The sequence below is a fragment of the Uloborus diversus genome, chromosome 4 (assembly GCF_026930045.1).
Source record: "Uloborus diversus isolate 005 chromosome 4, Udiv.v.3.1, whole genome shotgun sequence".
NCBI lineage: Eukaryota > Metazoa > Arthropoda > Arachnida > Araneae > Uloboridae > Uloborus > Uloborus diversus.
In genome coordinates, this window is record NC_072734.1 from 81,660,089 (window position 1) to 81,676,036 (window position 15,948).

Sequence of the window (15,948 nt, forward strand, 5' to 3'; positions counted from 1 at the left end):
TCTTCTATTTATAAAAAAAAATAGTAATTCTTCTTGATGCACTTTCAATACTAAAAATTTTATTCACTTTCTAAAGAACTAGTGTTTTTTTACCCTTCTGTTTCTCTTGGAGATCACCTACACTATTGAATGCCATTTTGTCATTTTGGTATATTTTCCTAAATATGTTTATCATTATATGTAGATATGCGCCCGTTTATAACGCTAACATATACAGCGAATTTAAAACTTTAACGTAATAGTTTCCAATATGCTTTGTTTTTAAGAGAAAAATTGCAATAAACTGCTCATTTATGCCAAAGCGAAAATTTCTTTAACTTCTTCAACGCAATGTTATTACATTTGCAGAAATTATAAATAGAATAAAATTACGGAAAAAGTCGGAACAAAAATAACTACAACAAACTCCTGATTATCCACAATTCAATCAGAATTGCGAAATTGTACTTTTGCAGCAAGAATAAAAAACCAGTGATGTTCCTATCATTTTTTCTTAGGGTATACTCCCATTAATTTCCTGCTCACAATATGTGTATGCGATGATATACATAATATATCATACTATGAAAATTTTTGAAGCTTGAGGGTGTACGCTACATGTCTAAAAAATGTTTGAGAGTGTATGGCATTTATGAAGTATATGATGAACTATGGGAACATCCCTGGCAAAAACCAATGACTGATTTTTTTTCAAAAAAAATTTAAGTTAAAAGTTACTTGCTATGTTTCATTTTTTGTGCTTTCTTCCTCGTTCATACACTTGTTCTTTATTGAGAAAACTTGTTAAGTTCCATTCTCTATGAAATACGAAAAAAAAAATCAATGTAATGTATATATTTTTACTGTTTCTTTGACATATTATGTATCAATGCAGCCAAGGTTTTGAGCAAGAACAATTTTTACCTAATTTTTAGCTTTTTTATCAGCATTTTTCATTATCAGCGGTACACACGTTTGTGGACAATCGGGAATTTACTGTATTTTTGAAATGCCTATCGCATGCATTAGATTAACCTGTGTATTAGATTCATTCTTAAAAAGAGAAAAAATAGTTTTTTCTTGCTCAAATTAAATTATCCAGAACCCCGGCTGGGCTACGGATATTTTTGTTGCTTTTATCGTTATATAATCTATTAGTATACTATGCCATAGAAATCGTTCAAATGAACAAGTTCAGTGAACGGGTCTGAAGGAACGATCTTCTGATGAACGGATCATTAAAAAGAACGACATTGGCCATCTCTACAATTCTGACACAGATAAAAAGAAGTGCATCAAGTGAAATGATACCTACTTGATCAGTAATATCTCTGGCCATAACAAGAAATTTTCATCTCATAATGTGTAGTGGAAATGTGGGCTCATGTAGGTCACATGCGAACATGGTATGTTTTACTAAGATCACTTCAAGCAAAAAAATCTGGAAAAATTATCTATTAAGGACAGTACCAGTTGTACCTCTTGGACAAACATTTAGAGCACTGAGTCACTTTATGTTTCTGTGGTGACAACTACTTTGTTTTAACAGGTGTTTAAAAAATTTCATCACTTGTCTTCTTCGCGTGATAACATTTTAAAAACTAACTGCTAATCTAAATCTAAGTATAACGAACCATTGTACGAACATCAAGTAAATTTATGACGATGTTTGAATGTTTTTATTAAATTAAAAATTCTTTATTTTTGCAAGTTAGCTCAAAGTAGACCATGGGGCATTTGTGAACACTACATCTAGGGGCACATGTGAACAGTTCCCATAGCCGCCCTTTATATTATTATTATTAGGGTAGAAAATTGCAAGTGTTAAAAAATATGTAAATATTTATGATTTTTATTTTCCTATAATCAGTTTGTAAATTTATTGTTATTAATATTAATAAATATTTATGTTTATTTTTAAAAATTTTTACTACTAAATAGTCGATCAATAATTTCATTTTATAATACTTAAAGGAAATAAAAAGACATAAAATATTTTCATTTAATCAAAAACTGAAGTTCAAAAGCAAAATATATATAGAATAACCCTTACAGTACAAAAAAAATTCTTTGTATTGTGTGGTCATATAAGTTTTTTTCTCTTCTATTCAGTGATCAGAACAGGCTACAAGATTTTAGAATTTGACAGTGAGCAGTTATATTTTTGGGAAAAAATATTTTCTTACTGGAACAAATACTGTACAATTGAAACTGAAGCAGTATATGTTACAAAACCTTCAATATATTTGTTATATAGGTACATGTTTCATATTGAAGAATTTTCCTTTAAAATATGATGCTTCTCCTGCATTTTTTATCCATTTTTATATGTGCCTCAGGCCTGTGTTGACATGTGCCCCTAGAAGGGGGCACAGGTGAACAACTGCAAATGTTTAAAAAAAAAAAAATACCATGAAGTAAAAAAATAATTGTTTTTTAAAAAAACCATGACACAAAGAAAAGTTTATTCAATCATGGGGACTCTTTTGCGTTGAGAAATTGATAACATTTTTTTAAAAATAAAGAAATGAAAAAATTGTTCACATAAAAATTGTTCTTTTCCCCTATATGGTAAAAACTGTACAAAAAATTGATTGAAATGAAAAATAGAAATGATTTCCAGCAACACAATAAAGGAAAGTCTACAAGATTATTGGTTGATTTATAAAAAAAAAGTTTTGAAATTATATATATATATATTTTAAAGTGTTTATTGTTCACTATTTTTCACCCTTTACTGGGTACTATATACTACTATTATTTTATAACAAAATTACAGCTATGAGTAAATTTTCATTAGTTTCCTTCATATAAATGGACAATACATTTATGATTTCTGAAAAAAAAAAAGTAATTACTGAAAGGGGTATGCGTATACATTATCCCTTTATAATGCATTATCTTTTTAAAGATTGCTTTTTCTTACAGGTTTTTAATAAAAAATAATGGCTACATCAACATGATGTAATTTCTTTACTGTAATAGTTTTAGATAAAGATGTCTTTGGGAACAAAGTTTCTAGGACAACTCAACTAAGGTAAGAATAATGCATGAAATTAATTATAGAAATTGAAATATCAGTTCACAAATCGTAAGGATTTTTTCAGCACTTATGATCGAATTGTGTACACAAAATTCTAAGTTTTAATGCTCTGACAACTCTTCTAGAAAGACATGTAACATGTTTTCAGATGTTACATTTTTTAGATTTAAGACTATTTCTATTTTCCTCTAGCTTTGACTTATTCAAAATCAAATTCATTTCTCCTATACTTTCATCAACAACTTTACTGGAACTAATCAGTGTGCTGAAAAATCAATATCAGAACATATTCCTTAACTGGGGTGCCCACCCCTAGAATCAAGGGCACACCCCTTAAATATTGCAAAGATCCCCCCCCCCCCCCCCAGTGAATAATATCCCTCCAAACCACGCCCTTCTTCCCTTAAAATTTCAATGGCACAGTCTGCGCCATGACCGTCCTTAGGTGGGCACCCCTGCCTTAACAGTTCATATTGCATAAATTTAGCTAAGCTGAACCACAATAAATGGCATTCACATAATTTTAAGGACAGTTTGTCGATAAAATATTATGATCCTTTAATGTATGTGAAAGGATTTATAAGGAGCACATTTATACAGTAATGACTAAAATTCATAGTACAGATGACATCAATGTGAATTTAAAAAAAAAAAACACTTTTAAAACATAGCACGATAAAAGCAATTGGAAACAGAAAAATAACAAAACTTGTTTATATGATTCATAAAAACTCATTGTTTATTCCATTTTTGGCATGGTTCAAATTATGAATAAAATAAATAAACTCAGTTTGCATTGATAGCAGCAGCATTAAATAAAATGTACATCTAGATTATATTTATTTCTATTGAACATTAATGATTTTTTCAAAATGTAAAAAGTTAACAACAAGCAACAGAAAAATACTATTACTTACATAAATATATATATATAAAAATATGCTTACATACAACAGTATTGTCACCTCCCCCTTTAAAGAAAAGTTCATTTTTTAAAAAAAGGCAATGACTTAACAAAAGAGTAATCTAACATGCTTTGAGGAAGCAATGATCTAGGGAAAAGTTTATATATGCCATAAACACCCAGCCCATAAAGAGAGTAGCGGACTGTTTTCTTAAGAACCCTGCTATATAATGATGGTTCTGGAATCCTGAAAAGAAAAGAATATATTTTAGGGAAAAATTTACTGAATGAACTAGGAATGCACCGAGCAAGAGAAGTATTATCTTTGGATTGAAAGAAGTTAATTCAAATGAATTCAGGTTTTTAAAATTTAACGGAAAATCTGCATAGGGTTACAAAATTTTGTTGCTACCTTTTTCCAAAATACGTTTATTTTGTGACAATCAATATGCTTTTCATTTTTTCCTTTTTTATAGGATAACCAACAATTACTCTTGAACTAATGCAAGTTTCATGTCTTGCAAGTGCATAATTCACTGAACATTTTTTGCATAAATGTTTTATCATTGTTATGATGTTTTCAAACATCCTGTTTGAGTTTGAAAACATTAAGTCTATTACTATTCTTTTAAATCTTCTATTTTATTCTCCCAGCTACAGAAACTTGTCAAATAACAATGTCATTTTCAGTAAGTTACCGTCCTATAGCCAGGGCTATGGCAGAAATACATGAAATACACTGCCAGCTCAGTCAAATCCAGCTGAGGACTGCAGTTTCGTGCTAATTAGCACTCATCAGCCCGGCATAGGTGTGACGGAGCTGGAGGTGGAAAACCTCTTAAGGAAGCCTTGAGTACCAAACAAACTGGTAGCTAATACAGAACTGACCAGACGAGTGACCGAAGCAATGGTTCGGTTCAACTCTAATTTTGAAGGCAAGGCAGGTACATTCAGTAAGTTACCGCCCTATAGCCAGGGCTAAGGCATAAATACAAGAAATACACTGCCAGCTCAGTCAAATCTAGCCGAGGACTGTAGTTTCGTGCTTATTAGCACTCGTCATATCTTATTAGCACTTATCAGCCCCGCTATGCTGGGCTGATGAGTGCTAATAAGCACGAAACTGCAGTCTGAGATTTGACTGAGCTGGCGGTGTATTTCATGTATTTATGCCTTAGCCCTGGCTATAGGGCGGTAACTTACTGAATGTACCTGTCTTGCCTTCAAAATTAGAGTTGAACGGAACCATTGCTTCGGTCACTCGTCTGGTCAGTGCTAATTCTGTATTAGCTACCAGTTTGTTTGGCACTCTTGGCTTACTTAAGCAGTTTTCCCACCTCCAGCTCAGTCACTCCTATGCCGGGCTGATGAGTGAAAATGCACGAAACTGCAGTCCTCGGCTGCATTTGACTGAGCTGGCGGTGTATTTCAACAATGTCATTGACAAATTTCTCTTTCAAGAACTAAATAGCCCTGGGAACCACTTTTTACAGAAAGGAGTCTAGTTCCTTGTGGCATTTTAGATGGGATAGGACCGGATAGCCAATCAAAGAAACATTTTATTCCCTGCTCACTGCATGTGGACCAATTCTTTCAACTCTCCTAACACCCAACCCCTGATGCATTTTACAGATTTTGATAAGATTATAGCTAAAAGCCAACTAAGATTATGATTAGCATCTTTTGTACTTTGTTAAAAGTGATCTTTTGCAAGAAAGAGACAAAAAATTAGTTTTGCTCAAGAAACATTGAATATGTATGCAGTTGAGCGGGGTATAGATAAAAAAAATATTGCTTAAAGAAGGGAAATTTAAAATTATTGCTATATTATTTTTTTTTCCCATGGATTTATATTCCTATAAGCAGGGTATTCAATTATCTGTTACCTGATTAAGTGGAGACGACTGTATTAATAAGAATGAGTTTATCAAAACATTAGTCCACTTAAAATTTCATCTATTTTTTTTTCCTATCCACTTTGTTTGAAAAAATATGTTGTAGACTACAAATACTCGTCTTTACTTCATTGTGGTAGCTCATGTGTATGTTTGTTCTAGATAAAAGTTTGTTTACTTAAATTCTTTAACTTAACTATCTTCCATGGTGATAAAAATTAACTCTACTCTCTTAACATGTTACACAAAAGCAAACATATGTACTTAAAAAAAAATCTTGCCTTAGAATAGCAGCTACATCTTTTTCAGTAACTTTTCCCCAATGTTCTATAATGCCAGGAACATGACCAATTCCGACAACGCCAACAACATAAGAAGGAACACAAACTGCAAGAAAAGTAAATTTTGAGTTAATTCAAGCTTTATAAAACATTATTACTGCAATTAAAAACTCACCAAATAAGCATTGCATGGATAAAATTATACATGAATATGGGAAATCGGCAATATAATTACCAACATATTTCACTCTTTTAAAATTATTCACACTATACAATCATTTTATCAATTATTTCTTCAACAGCTCTTTTACACAATTTATAATATCAATATAAATTAAGAATATTATCAGTAGGACGCAGCGAAAAAAATATTTTTTTAATTTTTTTTTTTGTCCTTGTGCGTAAAAAATAGGTGCTTTTGTTATGTGTGCAATGTTTCGGAAGAAACAAAAAATATTTATACCTCCATTTTACAGGTAATTTTTGGATCATGCCATGTCAAATCAATCAAAAAATATTTTTCTCAACACTAACCATCTCAAAATTTTATGAAACTTTTCAACGGGTTAGGAACCAATGTTCAAAAAAGAAGCCTAAAAATTTTAACGGCAGTCTGTGCCATAACCGCCCTAATGGCCCACCTGTTTAATTCAAATACAATTTTGAAACATGCAAGCTGAAGCTAAAATCAACAAGACACTCAACCTAACCATCTGAATTTTTTTTTCAAATATTGATCTTTGACAGCTTAAATTCATATACAATTTTTTAAATCAATCATTTATAATTAATGAGCACCCAGCATCTCTTTTTTTTATCTCTTTGACAAATTGCTGACATCAATGGACAGAGAAGAAGAGCGAGGGAGGAGAAAAGATGATGCAGTCACTTGCTTGGATTGCCTTTCAGTATAGTTTGTTTTGAAGAATTCCCGAACCTATCAACAAACGCAACACTGAATTAAACAAAGAGTGATCAATAGTACAAAAAGTTTTAGAAGAGAGAGAGAGAGAGAGAGAAATAGTGTAAAGATTTGGAAATTAGGTAATGAGAGAGTATGAACGAATGAAATGAAAGAAGGGGCTCAACTGAATTAAGCACTGCAACCAGAGGTCTATTGTACTAGGAAGAGAGAGTAACATCTGGGTCATTCGGACACTTCACAGTTTATGCACTTGATAAGAAATGAAATTAAAGCACTTTTCAAGGAGTTTCAAAGACTTATTTGTTTTCAAGGGCTCTAGAAGAATTAAAATTATTTTAAGCACTTTATTTGCACTTTCCAATCTCTGATATTTTAATACTTGATTGTATGGTTTTACAGAAAAATTGTTCTAACTTTGTAAGAAGCACATATTTTAGGTTTAAAATGAAAAATAAACAATAGATTTCTCATAATAACTTTTTTTTCAGTTACAAATAGAGCTAAAAATGAAAAATTATAGAGGTACTGCAATATTTTTTCTTTTACCAAACAGATTGGCAGTAAGCAGTAGAAGATAAAAGTAAACAATAATAAAAGAATTTGCAAAACATTGAATTCAGGATTTAGAAAATTGCAAGATATGAAATAAGTGAGTCACAAAAATTAATCTCACACAGTATGTTACAGAAACACGAGAAACACTATCTTTACCTTTGTGGTGAAGGATTTAGCAAGGAGATGAATTTGGCACATTTTATCCCCCTTCCCCTCTCATACCCATGCAGATGTGAGAAGTTTTAATACTGAAGGTTTACAACTTAATTTTTCAAATTTTCAAGCACTTGGATATGAATTTTTTTTTCTCCCCTACTTTTAAATTTTGAGGAATAAATTTTGAAAGTGAGGGTCCCCCAAGAAAGTGCAGGACTTAAGCTATAGCTTGTTTAGCTTATAGGTGAACCCGATACTGTGTGAGAGAAAAATCAATCAAAACACAGACCAAAATAAAAAAACATTAATTTGAATTCTGAAATTTTGAATTCAAATTATGTTTTTCGCAATCACTAGTTGCGACACGACCTTACTTATTGGCGTTATTGTTTCTAGAGACAGCTCCTGTCCCTCCAAACCTGCCCCTCCTCCTGGGCGGTTACGTGTGTATATTAGTGTGATAAGGCATGTGTGTGTGCCTGTGTATGTTTGTGTGTCTGCGTAGACCTGTGTGTATGCATGTAGGCGTGTGTGAGAGTCTGCATGTGTATAAGCGTGCGTGTTTGTAGGACCTGGGCACCACGGGCCAGGAGCAGCGGATTCCGGGAGACAGTGCTCAGAACCGGAGGCCGGTGGTGCTGCAGAGGCCCATGGTCCAAGCTGAAAATGGAACCAAACGCCAAGGACAGTGAAATGAAAACAATAAACAATGGTGACTGCTCAAAAATAAAATTTAGAAAATGAGGAATTCAGAAGATACTGAAAAGTATGCAAAGTTAAATTTCAGTGAAAGTGTAAATAGAATGTTGAATCTAGCCTTTATGCTGAATGTAGAATAGAATTTCTAACAGGAACTTAGTATTAGAACGGTTGAAAACTAAAACTTAGCACTTTGCTCACACTAAGTCTTAGCACGTTGCTCAGACTAAAACTTACAAATTCTTTCCAGATTGATTACAAAACTATTTCCCTTTTTTATTTTCTGAAATACTTGGTATTTCTGTAGAAATCAATATCATTAGATTCAAAAGAGCGAAAATACTTTACCATCAGGAGAATGTGGAGATGGCACTGGTGTTGCAGACATCTGTAATGAGTATGCAAGATAAATATCACGTTCCTTTACAAAAACACGGCTGAGTTCGGGAAATTCTCCAGTCATTTCAGCCAGCATTTCTTCCAGCAAATCTTTTTGCTTACACCGCTCTATTTCCTCCTTACTGTAAAAAGTCATTAAAAAACATTAAATAAAAAGTCATAGTAACAATTATATTGAAAACAGTTTCACCAGAACCTTGCCAATTCTGCAGATTAAAGCGATCAATTCACAAAATATAATACTTTTTTGAAAATATAAGACAAAAAATGTAGAGTTCAATGTAAATAGCAATCCTTAAATTTTGCATGCACAATATAAAAAAATTGACCTTTTTGTATTACTTTTAAACACAGAATTAATGTGCAGTATTTACCCACCAATGTTTTTGCTGTCACAATAAAGTAAATTAAAATCCACCCCCCCCCCCCAAAAAAAAAAACACAAACACACTCACACACAAAATAATAATTTTTTTTTTTTGGGGGGGGGGGGGGCAAAAACATACAAATTTCACAAAACTGTTTATAGCCTTTTGAAGCATCTGCCTTAATATCAGTCATGTAGTTATATTTCGGTCCTAAATTCAATCTGCTATTCACTCACCTATCATTGCCAGAGTTGATGAAATGCCGGCCCGTCATTTATGGGGTCTATTTATCCCCCCCCCCCTTCCCCAAGCTTTGAAAAATGAATCTTACACATAAGTGGGCATGGTTTTGCCGCTTTCGGAAAAAAATTTGCCCTCTGCTATAAAAAAATGACGTCTGATGAAATGTTTCCTTAAAGCCTTTCAGCTTACCTTCAAATGTTTTTTTTTTTTTTTTTTTGTTATAACTGGATCACATTTAAGGGGATTTTTTCTTAATTTCTTTTATACTTCCTTTTTTTTTTTTTTTTGTCCTCAGGAAAGTACTAGTTTGTAACAACGAGTGATTTTTCGATTTACATCAATATTTTCTGCTTACTCTTTCACTCTAAGAGCAACAATAGGCTGGTATATTGTAGGAGTGCCCACATAGAAAGGGTCATGATGCAGACTGCAACACTGAAAATTTTAGTGGGGTGTTTTGAGGGGTACTTTTCGGGGGGCTCTCGATTTGGGGGTGATCTTTACGATTTTTAGGGGGGTGCACCCTTGCCCTTAGGGGGTGAGCACCCCTGTATATTGCATGCAATAGTGTCCCAACACATGCTTGGCTTATCATTTCTTTGTTGCAATTCTCTTGAACACCTCTTTCCACATAGGCTTGGCAATGGGGGGGGGGGGGAATAGGTTGGAACAACTTTACAAGTTTTGTCAAATGAAGATGTGCAGCTTTATTTATTTATTTTAAAATTGATGGGGTTATTTGCCATTGATTAATATATCAATAATGAAAATTTAGGTTCTTGATATGTTTAAACCATTCACAATAGCAACCAATGGCAGCATTGGATTGTCGTAAAATTGAGGGTTTGGAAAATAGTTTTTAGGGTATTCAAGTCTTCTTTTTTTTCTTTCTTTTTTTTTTAAATATAGGACTTTTTAAAACTAGGACTTATAGGAAATATAAGATCGCCATTTTTTTACTTCTTGCAATTCAAATTGCCAAACAATTCAAACTGATGTAGACACAAAAAAATTATAAATAAGAATTCCTTTTTCAACTCAAAACTTAGAACTACTTGTGCATGACTTTTATTCTTATTATAAACATGAGATGACATTCTGTGTCTTCAAACCATGAAGATGTATGTGCAATATTGCTTGCAGAGATAAATGGTATTTCCTGACTATAGAATGTGACACAAACAAAATATCAGATACGGAGAATGCATAAAAAATTAATGGACTACTGGAGTGGAAATCACTTTTATAGGAGATGCTGCACCAAAGCATAAAATTGCAAATCAAATTCTAATAAGTGTTAACACAGCTTTTATTTATTTACAAACGTGATTGAGTTAATTGATCAATTTTTTCGGATACTTATTTACAAGTTAATAATATCACTTTTAAGATCTAATGCATATTAACTTAATGAAATTAACATAAAAGACTTTAAATATGCACCTTAAGAAGCAATTAACCTTATGAAATTAATATAAAAGACTTCAAATATTAAATTTTAATTTTCATAATGTAATAAGCTTTTATTTTAAAAAAAAAATATTTCAAATTCGTTGGAAAACCCCAGAAATGTGTTACAAAATGTAATTGTATAAATAATTAAGTTAAGACTTAAATTAAAATATGTGTTACAATTAGAATAAAATGTGCTCCCAAATGAAGACATACTGAACCGCCTTCTACCACAAAACCATCACCCTTTCATCAAGATCCAAGCTAAATTGTACAAACTAGCACAGCTAAAGGTGCTGAGAGGATCCTCAGCAAACCCAATTTGCAATTCTAAGTTTTGGACTAGCAGTTTTGTACGTTTGAAAAGTAGTTTTCAAATAGGTCTCTAGTAACATTTTGCACTCTAGTTCCATGCTTGAATTGTGTTTAAGCCTATGGCTTTTGCTACAATAAAAACCCTTTATTATATTTAGCTGCAACATTATCACAAAACATAATGGTATTCATTTCACTACAATGATATTTCATGCACAAAATTTCTATATTTAAGAATTTGTACATAAGTGGATTGACTTTTTCAATGGATTGAAATAATGCAGGGTGGGAGATGTACAACAGACCCTTGTTTCACGCAGGTTTATTTTATATGGTTTTGATTATATGCGATTTAAGATTTGACACCTCTATTTTATTTTACGCCAATGAGTTTTAGTGTTATGCGGATGCGGCAATGCAAACAAGTAAAATTTTCCCCTCTCTGAAAATCCAAACTCCTAAAGATTGCAGATTACTTGTAATCAACTGCATTTTGGCTTGCTAATAATCGAGCTTGGGCCACTGGAGACATATTATGAATTGGTTCCAGAGCTCTTTCCAGAAGTAAAGTTATTAAACTCATTCCATTCAGAACTCAATGGAAGAAGAGCATTTAGGAATGACAAAGGAAGCAAAAACCAATGAGAATACCAATGTCGGTGAAACACAACCAAAGACGTTCACAATGAAATTTTTGAGCCATTCCTAGACAATAGAAATTATCTTTCTGCTTTGTTAGTGAAGGAAGATTCTATCATGGAAATGACGCGAGTGGTCATGGATGCGTTAATGCTCTGCAAAGAACTACAGAGAAAAATTCTTAATGACTGCAAGAAGACTATCATGGTCAGCTCCTTTTTATAAACAGAACACGAAATTAGTTTATGTTTTTTTTATGCATGTTACGCATAGAAATAGATATAAGTACACATCAAACTTATTATACAATTAGTCATCAATGGAATGAAGTATTTTTTTTTATCTACGGAACTTAACCCCTATTTTAACACTACTTATGCGGTTTTTATTTACGCGGCATTAGTGTGGAACGCAACCCCTGTGCAAAACAAGGGTTTACTGTATTCACCACAATGCAGAGAAATTAGTGTAATAGAGTAATAGTGTGTAGCTGAACATAATTAACCATAGTTTCTTTTCCTACTTCGAAATTAGAAAAAATAGGATATTTGCAAATTTCCCTTTCCAAGTTCTATGACACATACCCTCACAAGGCTACAATGAAAAACCCACTTGTCAAGATTTTGTCATTTTTCCTATGACATTTTGAGCATTAGAAATTCATGACTTTTTAAAATTTTCCAAGTGTTAGGAAATAACATGGTTGATGAAATATTCAATAATTTACCTCACCAATACAGCACTGCTTTAAAATAAACATGGCACTCTTTGTCCCCATTTAAATATCATAAAGAATAAAAGTAACTATCTATAAAATGAAATTACCTTATTGGATCTTTAGATCTAAGTATATGCCAAGCAATCCGCAACTTTTGCCACCAATTTAAAGTTGCTAAAGCTCTTTGTAAAGTGATATGAATAGGACGATCTCCCAAATGAACTAAACAACCAGGTATTTGTTTTGCCTAAAAAAACAGAAGATAAACATAAGTTCTAAAATATGTTTCTTTGTAAGCGTTCTTGAAAAACTAAGAGTATTTTTTCACATTTTTATAATTATAAATATTATAAATACGCATTTTATTAGAAAATTTACACCAAAGACAATTTTATATGTCGCAGTGAAAAGCAAAGGGATATACAATGATGAGCCAAAACATTATGAACACCCAGTCAAAAACATGTTGAGCCACCTTTGGCCTGCAAAATAGCTGCCACTCGCCTTGTCATGGATGCTAGAAGCTCTTGGTAGACATCTGGAGATAGATTGTACCAAATGTTAAAGCAGAGTTCACGCAAAGTTGAGATTTCTTGACATGGGGGTGTTTCAACTCTGAGCTGCATTTCCATGAAATCCCGAATGTGCTCTAGGATTTATATCCGGTGAATTTGGTGGCCAGGGCATTAACTGGAACACTTCATCATGCTCCTGGAATCACTCCAGCACATTATAGCCTTTTGCCATGGGACATTGTCCTGCTGGAAGATGCAATTCCCAGTAAGGACCGACGCTATCTAGGGTGCACCTGATCTGCCATAACGTTCAGATAGTCTACAGCCTTCATGGTATGTTCTACCACTACTAAGGGTCCCAGAGCTTGCCAGAAAAAAGTTCCCCAAACCATAATACTGCCACCACTAGCCTGTTTACGACCAACAGTACAAGACGGGAACAACTGTTCGCCCGCAGGGTGTGCGGGGTAGTACACGCACAGCGATGCCTGCGTTAAAAATTTAATGGAAGTCCGTTGAATAAAAAAAAATCGACTTGATTTGGGCTTTGAGGTGCAGACCCCAGGGGTAATTTTGAATTTGTGCCAAGTTTCAGGGCTGAATGTGCTATGTGGTCTTCTGGCCATTGGATACAAACAAACAAAGAAACCCTGTCTGCTTCAGACAGTTTGATTGCAAATTCTAGAATGTTAATACATACGCCATTAGGAAGAGCAGTACTTAGGGGGAGAGATAAATCTTTCTCTAAAATAAGTAGTTTATTATTGGAAAAATAATGCATACTTAATGCGAATTGGTATCAAACCACCTTTTTCAAAAACAGAAAATTTTCTGCTTTTCAACTTAAAGCTGGCTAAGTAATCTAAACAGACCTTTTTTAGACCTAACAAAATCCCGTCAATTATGCCTTCTAGTGACGGATTTACAAAGTTGCAAAATGTGAGGGACCCCCCCCCCCACAACCATAGATCTCCAGGGAGGGATTTAAACATACACTTGATAAAGGCTTTACATAGTTCTGTGATAAGACAAAGGGGCAACCAAAAATGTACTAAAATGGTGCTCAAACCTTGAAAGCTGCCACTGATAACATCTGTGTAAAATGCCAAGTTCCCTGAATATTTTTTCTCACAACAATACTGTCATGTGTAATAGGACACATATATGAGGACTGTTAGGACCAAAGGTGAGAAAATTCAGGCTCATTATGACCAAAAAACCATCGGGGATAGAATTTGACTTGGCTATATATAGTGTTGAAATTTGCAAAACATTCATACTTCTGTAAAAGCTCTTCTAAATTCACCACCAGGTGCCATTCCTAGCTGTCTTGTTAAATAAGCTGACATGCTTAATAAAAGGAGATGCACAACACTCTGAAGCATTCCATTCTAGAAAGAAAGAAAAAACTGAATCAAAGAAGGATATCTATTCTATAAAAAGTTTAGTTTGAATCATAGCTACTCAGTAAAAAGGTACTCTTTACTCAAGGTAATAAAATAAAATAATAGTTTCAAAAACCAAAAAAAAAAAAAAAAAAAAAAACACGCTTTTATAGCAATATGAACTAGAAAGTAAAAACTAACCTTTCAATATAAAGTATGTTCAGCAGCTAGAGGACATCCCACAGCTAAGTATAACTTTATTTTTGAGTTAGTTTAAAATAATAATAATAACAAATGACCAAACACATAATTTTTTGGCAAGTACTCTGCATTATTGCAAAACATTAACGACAAGCTAGCAATGAGACGCAGGACTTCCTCTCACTACTGAACATACTTTGCATAAAAGATTTTTCTTACTTTTTAGTTCACATTCCTACAAAATTTGTTTTTTCAGTTTTAAAAACTATTATTTTTCTTTTGTAGTCTTGTCTTAACAGAACTGAAGATTTTTTCATAAACTCATGAAATTTCAGCAAAAACCACTAAAGGGCTCAGACTATTGAGGCTCAATAGGGCTCAGATTAACTACACATATTACAGGATTTAAACAAAATTGTTGATTAATATTGAATAAACTAATATTAATGGTTAATTTATTACTTTGATTATAGAATTGTATGGTTGTCAAGTCTGAGGTTGCATACCAAATTTCAAATGAATATTCCATTGCACAGATAGATACATACAGGTGAAGCTAATAAAAGCATATTAAAAAATGAGAAAATTGGGAAGGGGAGAGGGATTAAACATATTTCAACATTTAAATTTAAGTCTTTTTTATTTTCTCTGCATTAAAATGATCCTTCATGATCCAATTTTGCAATGAATTGTACTTGCACAGGATTACAGAACTCAAAATCCTTATTTTTGCTAGTAATGTTCTAAGTTTCAAAACAACTTTTTACATAAAACTAAGACCATGTAAATAAAATTCTCAAACTACACAAGATAGTTAATCCCCTACCGGTTAAGAATTAAAGAAATGTACTTATATCATAAAAGTTTTTTTTTCAGCATATCAGCTTTACAAATAACACTGTACAAAACTAGAGCTAAGAAAATCCCAAAATAAAAATATAACATATTGTCTCAAAAAATAATATCATCCATAAGTTGTGCAGTTTATGCTTCAATCCTATCTCGGAAAGAAAATGTAAAAAAATTCAAATATTCCAAAATTCTAATCAACACACAAACATGCATTTTTGCAGAAATACAACAAATATACAGTATGACCACCGATTACGTGGACTCTGACAAGCGGCCAAATTAAGACGATTCCATTTGAATGAATCTCAGGGGAGAAGGAAAATTAGTGTAGGGATTTTGCTGTATGGGTTTAATAATGTCACCAGGGTTTTATTAATTTATTGCATTCCCTAAGTTGATAATGAGAAGAAGCAAAAAGACTTTT

At 32.8% G+C, this 15,948-nt stretch overlaps 1 protein-coding gene across 5 annotated transcripts in view; it reads right to left on the reverse strand.

Annotated features, from left to right (window-relative positions):
- Positions 1 to 3,774: 3,774 nt before the first annotated feature.
- The window catches only part of LOC129219761 (traB domain-containing protein-like), a 60,338-nt gene continuing 48,164 nt past the window's right edge, over positions 3,775 to 15,948 (reverse strand). For all 5 annotated transcript variants that reach the window (XM_054854058.1, XM_054854055.1, XM_054854056.1 and 2 more), the window contains 5 exons: positions 14,367 to 14,477; positions 12,679 to 12,818; positions 8,786 to 8,958; positions 6,103 to 6,208; positions 3,775 to 4,173 (listed from right to left, as the gene is read on the reverse strand). In XM_054854058.1, coding sequence (XP_054710033.1) covers positions 4,008 to 4,173; positions 6,103 to 6,208; positions 8,786 to 8,958; positions 12,679 to 12,818; positions 14,367 to 14,477 — 696 coding nt within the window. In that variant the 3' untranslated portion in view covers positions 3,775 to 4,007. The remainder of the gene's footprint in view (positions 4,174 to 6,102; positions 6,209 to 8,785; positions 8,959 to 12,678; positions 12,819 to 14,366; positions 14,478 to 15,948) is intronic.